Source organism: Misgurnus anguillicaudatus, chromosome 24 (genome assembly GCF_027580225.2).
Source record: "Misgurnus anguillicaudatus chromosome 24, ASM2758022v2, whole genome shotgun sequence".
Lineage (NCBI taxonomy): Eukaryota > Metazoa > Chordata > Actinopteri > Cypriniformes > Cobitidae > Misgurnus > Misgurnus anguillicaudatus.
Window position 1 is genome coordinate 47,673,950 of NC_073360.2, and position 6,000 is coordinate 47,679,949.

The 6,000-nt window shown below is 34.3% G+C and overlaps 1 protein-coding gene across 1 annotated transcript in view; it reads left to right on the top strand.

Annotated features, from left to right (window-relative positions):
• The window catches only part of LOC129438994 (protein NLRC3-like), a 469,470-nt gene extending 463,709 nt beyond the window's left edge, over positions 1-5,761 (top strand). Inside the window, exon 7 of the mRNA XM_073863419.1 lies at positions 5,414-5,761. Coding sequence (XP_073719520.1) covers positions 5,414-5,591 — 178 coding nt within the window. The 3' untranslated portion in view covers positions 5,592-5,761. The remainder of the gene's footprint in view (positions 1-5,413) is intronic.
• The last annotated feature ends 239 nt before the right edge of the window (positions 5,762-6,000 follow it).

The following is a 6,000-nucleotide window of genomic DNA, read 5'->3' on the forward strand; positions in this document are numbered from 1 at the left end:
TTTCTTGTGTTACCTCACCTGTACAAATATAGTTAATTATATGGTAGAGTAATATTTTAACAGTAAATAACTTCACAGTGTAATACTGCATTAGCTATGAAATTAGCTGTCTGTACTTTTAGGTCTTTGTGGTTGAGCAATGACAGACATTATAAGCTCTGTATTTGTAACTATTAACTCAGATTCAGAGAAATGTACATGTTTATCCTCTAAGCTGAGTTGTCACTAATGTAAAATCTAGGGCTGCACGATAAATCGCATGCGATATCATGCGCATCTCGTCAGTAAAGCCAGTTCCTTGATTAGTAGTAAATTGCCATCACCTGCTTTCAGATGGATGCTCTCTGGGATTGGGGTGCCCTCTGGTACTGGGGCGTCAATCCAGAATTTGGGATTGTAGAGAATACTATATAGACATTAAAACAAAAGTAGTGAAAATTATAAGTTATTTAAGGTAAGAAAGGGCACATTAATGAATGAATAACACCATAATTGTATGATTAAAAAAAAACCTCTTTAGGTGTATGACAATACACAAGAAAACAATACTATTGTATGCCTCTTTCGGTTGTCTGTAAGATGCCTGTTCATTATGTGACCCTGCGAAACAAACACCTTGCATGTAATTTCATTAAGTACAATAAACATACACACGCACAATGTATTTTAAAAAATACATAGTAGTGTAAAATATTAAAATAAATCACTTTTTATATCAACGTTTTTGGATATTATGTTGACATTCAGGCAAAACCCTGACTCATGGAATAAAATTTTACCTAAAAATGAGAATGACATTATAAAGGCAAAAGTGTATGCACTTAGGAGCAAAGCAACGTGTTTGTATAGTGTGGGACTGCACCAAAAAAATAACAAAAGTATCAGTAGCACGTACGTCTCATAGTGTCACAGCTTATTCTAGGGTATAGATCAATCACACCATCTTGATACCGATGTTTACTGTCATGAAGTGTGCCATCACCTGTGTAAACAAAATACACCAAAAAATGTATATACATTTTTGAGTTTCATATCGAAATATATAAAAGTCATTTTTGAAAGCATGATTCTTTTTCGTAGTAAAGCAAAGCAGTCAAAAACTTACAACTTAATGTAGTGTAGACAAAGTCAGGGGTCGGGCACGTCTCATCCAAGTGTGTTGGACACAAAACTTGATCTTTAGCACAAAAAAGGACATATTACAAATTAGAACATTAACAAATGTGACTGTTTAAGCCATATCTACAAAAAATCATATCTACAGTTTTCCATACCTTTGTTATTGTTTGTAGAATGCCCATCTTTATTTGGTTTGTGTTGATCTTCAACTGTAAATAAAACGAAATTGTGATTAATTATATTAACTCCACAATAACAACTCCAATTTGTTAATGTATTTTCAAACTGAGGCATTTACCTGACTTGGGTTTTGGGTGGTTATATTTTGGAGGGTCAGTGTAGGACACAGTGCCTTTAACAGCTTGTTTATTTTTATTTGGATGAGGTTCTGCTTTTCCTTTGTACAAAACAAAAGCAAAGGAAGTTAATCAAACAAACACTTATGCTGAACTTTTAATGCAAAACAGTATTTAATATTTTGCATGTGCAATGTTTATGCAATCAAATCATTGTAATTCCATTAATGCCAAATAACTTTTATTTTTCAGATAAATTAGTTTCTGAAAGAGACTTTCAAGAGGCTACATTAATTAGTTACAGTAATAACTTTGACTGTATCCTTAAACATACTTTATACCATGTATAACTTCAAAGTACGTTAGCTTTTAGCCTTCTAGCTAATTTTTGCCATATTCAGTGTGGACAATTCTGGCAACGTTTATTTCGGAGCCTTCGTGTCAAACAAGTAAAACTTAAGCACGTTAATCAAATAATACACAATGTACTTACCCAACAGTAGATTTTGCATAATATATAGACAAAACTCCCTCGTAATCGCTCCTCGTGTTTGAATGTGAACTTCCGGAAGAACGCGTGACGTGACCACTATCTCGCGAGATAATATGTCCTATCGCGGGATTTTGTAATATATTTCTTAAAATAATATTGGAATCACAGTTTTTGAAATTACATCCAACTCACACCTAAATGGTGACCGGATATGTATCTGTTTTACATTTATATGCATACATTGAATAATAAAACAGGTGAAATAATGACTAAAATGCAGTGTGGCTTTGCAATCACACTGGGCACTTTGTGATTATAATTTATTTAAACAAGATAAGGTTAATATATTTACTTTGCATACAAATCGTGTATTTCATAAAGATTATTATGTTTTTTTTCCTAGGAGTCTAGTCTAGACGTGTAAAAGACGTGAGTGGACGTCTATTCATAACCGCTTAAAAATATACTTTGTTCACTTAAATTAATTATTGCAGTATTAACCAAGGTGTACGCACAGCATTTGCATATTTCACAAGGACTACATAAATGCATTTTAGGACATGTTGTGCATTTGTGCTGTCCAGCACCGACTAATTTTGGACGGGGAGACAACGTTGATTTCGGACCAATAGTACACCATTTGTGGCGTCCTGCCGCGACCTCTTTTGGCCAGGGAGACGACGTTGCCGTCCGACCAATGTTTGCTGGGATTCTACCATTTTCAAACGTTATGACAATTTCATGTTTTAATTTTCACACAATGTTTAAAACAACAACTTATCTACCAACTGCTACAGAATTACACTAACTTTACATTACCATAACAAATGTGTTTTATATACACAAAGTTAACACAACCAGGGAAGAACTAGCAAACAAAAAGTCAAGGGTCAAGAGTCCAACTAAAACAAACACTAATCACTAATGGTGACTTTAAATGAAACAAATCATCAACATCTAAACCTAATAAGTGAATTGTGTTTTCTACAGCAATATTTTTACAGAACATTCAGAAATAATGTTTTATGGGGTTGTTTCCCAGATAGGGATTAGCTTAAACCAGGACTAGGCCTTAGTTTAATTATGAAATATAAATTGTTTTAACAAACACACCTTACTAAAAACATTACTGTCAGTGCAAGTTGTTTTCAGTTTGGACTAGGACTAGTCTAATCCCTGTCTGGGAAACCACCTCTATAAATTTTAAAATAATAAAATGCAATGTTTCTCTATCATATGGCTGGACGATATGGCCAAGATTTTATCACGGTATACTTCTTCATTTCGGACGGTACGGTATAAATCCGATGACGGTATGCATATTAAAAAAGCCTCAGGAAAAACTGCCAAGAATGCCTGCAATGGATGTCTGAACCAAAAACAAACCTCTGAAAAAAACTTGGGCCACCGGGTTGTGTTTCTGTTTTGATATATTATGGATTTATTCAGTCATAGTATTGACTTTCATAGTTCCATCTGTTTTAGTTTATAGTTTTGTTCAATTTGCTATAATAGTCATATGTGCAGAAAATATAAGTCAACGTGACCCTAAAATTATTGTAGTATTTAATGTTACATACTGTAAGAAAAATACAAATTACTGATTTACTTGTAATTGCTTAGCAAGCTAGATAGTGAAAAATTATACATTTATTTCATGATCTAATCTAATATTTTTTATACAAAGATGACGTTGTTGACATGTTATGGTTGTCACAGTAGCAGTGTCCAAAAATATGAAGAAGTTTAAGAGACAATATCAAACATACAGGAGCTTGAGTGGTCTCTTGAAGCATGCAGTAGAGCTGAAGGTTTGAAAATGGGGTCCTCAGGAATGCAGTTGACCCTGTAGTTGTCTGATTTTATTTTTAATATCTGACGGTGGTGACGAATATGTGGGACACATTTTAAGCAATCAAAAAATAATAGTAAATATTGTTCAAAACTTACTATTTGTAGTTTTTAATATTACAATGTACTCTTTCATGTGGTAAATATATTATTCAATTAAATTATTACTTTTGGCTTTTTTAATCTAGTTGAAATGATTATCTCTTAACCGAGGACAGTTGATTTTGTAGGCAATGGGCCAGCATATAATCATTAAATTAATAAAAAATAAACCTATAAAAGAACCTTACATATGTGCAAAGGACCCCCTGATTATAACATTGATTCTTTTTCTTCATGAAAATGTTATTAATTTCCAACAGAATTAGCACTTTTCTTAGTGGGACATGTTTTTGCCAAAGTTTCAAGAATCAGTGATTTGATACTAGACATTTAATTATATTATTAACTCATAACCAGGTGACACAGCAGCATACATACTTGTATCTTTTCTCCTCATCTTTATTCTTTTCTAACATTGGCACTTAATGGCTTAAGCCTATTTTTTCTCACCAGTAATTCAGTTTGTGTTTATTACATCTCCTGTTCTCTCTCTATATGGTGTCGTCATTGGAAGCTGTGACTTGATGCGAACTAACACCGCACCTCCTTCTCATACTTCTGAGAGACAGCTCTTCTCTGAGCAAACACTACAAAGTCCCGAAAATATTAATTGATCGCATGGTGGTGTCAATGATATGATTTGACGCAAGGTACAGATGAGAGAATTTAAATCCGCATTCCCGGAGATTGCGGCTCCTGGTTGCTTAAAGGACAGTTTGGGTATTTTACACTTAAAGCCATGTTTCCAAATTTCAGTCAAAACCGTTCTATTTCATCATAAACAATCTGAAAACAGGGCTTTAAGTGTAAAATACCGGACTTGTCCTTTAACTACAAGACACCACACGTTTAAGAGGGAAGTAGCCCCTTGACCTGTGTTTAACATGCGTTTTTACATGTGACATGTGAACGGCCACAGGACGCCGTAATGTATCGAAATATCGGAAATGTGTTTAGAAACCATATCACTGTTGTCGGAAAATATTATACTGCGAGATATATTGATATTGAATTATTGTCCAGTCCTACTCTATCATTTACATAACAAGCAAATAAGTCTATAAAACAGTTGTTGTTTTAAACATTGTGTGAACATTAAAACATGACATTGACATAATGTTTGAAAATGGTAGAATCTAACATTCATCTAACATTCAGACAACCCAGAAACATTCTTAGAACATCAAGAAAACTGAACACTTTTTATGTTGGCAGAACGTTTTTGGGAACTTTCAGGGAATGTTCTTAGAACTTTTCTCTGTTAGCTGAGAGTCAGACAACATCTTGTCCATTATGAACACAAACACTTGAGGAAATAAGATCAAGTATTCAGTGTCAGTCATGAACTCAATACAGATTTATGAAGAAATGTTCATGTGGTTTAGGACATCTAACACTAATAGTCAGCTGTGTGATGGATTTATTTGACATTTAAACACACAGTGTCTCAGTTACTGAGGGATTGAAAGAGGAACATTACATGAAGAGATGGAGCTTAGAGATTTGTGTTTGTAGTTTTGCATCATTTACATAAAGTCTCTGTTCTCTACAGGTTGGAGTGGTGTAATATCACAGATGAAGGTTGTGTTGCTCTGACTTCAGCTCTGAGATCAAACCCATCACATCTGAGAGATCTGAATCTGTCTCTGAATAATCTCAAAGATTCAGGAGTGAAGCTGATCTCTGATGTACTGAAGAATCCTGACTGTAAACTGAAGATACTGAAGTAAGATTGTGATCTGATGCTCAGACAGAAATCACATATAGATTATAGTGAGACTATATAGAGATCATAACATCTGTAATGGATTTATAGACACTAGTCAACATTGAAAGTGGATCATAAAAGTTCATCTTAGGGTGTTTTCAGACCTGTAGATCGATTGCTTTGTTTTGAAACCGGGGGGTTAAATGGCTACAATGTTGGTTCAGTTCACATACACAAGGCAATATTTCCAAATGAAGCAGACTTTGTTAATTCAAGTCATGTGTGTGTAAACTTTCCTTTAATTGCTCAGAGTGCATCTGTTTATAGCTGTGTCCCAATGCAGCCGTTGGAGTTGCGCAATGAATCTTGGGATATCCTCGGCTGTTAAGGATCCATTCGTTCTATCCTTAACATCACAGAGAAATGAGGAC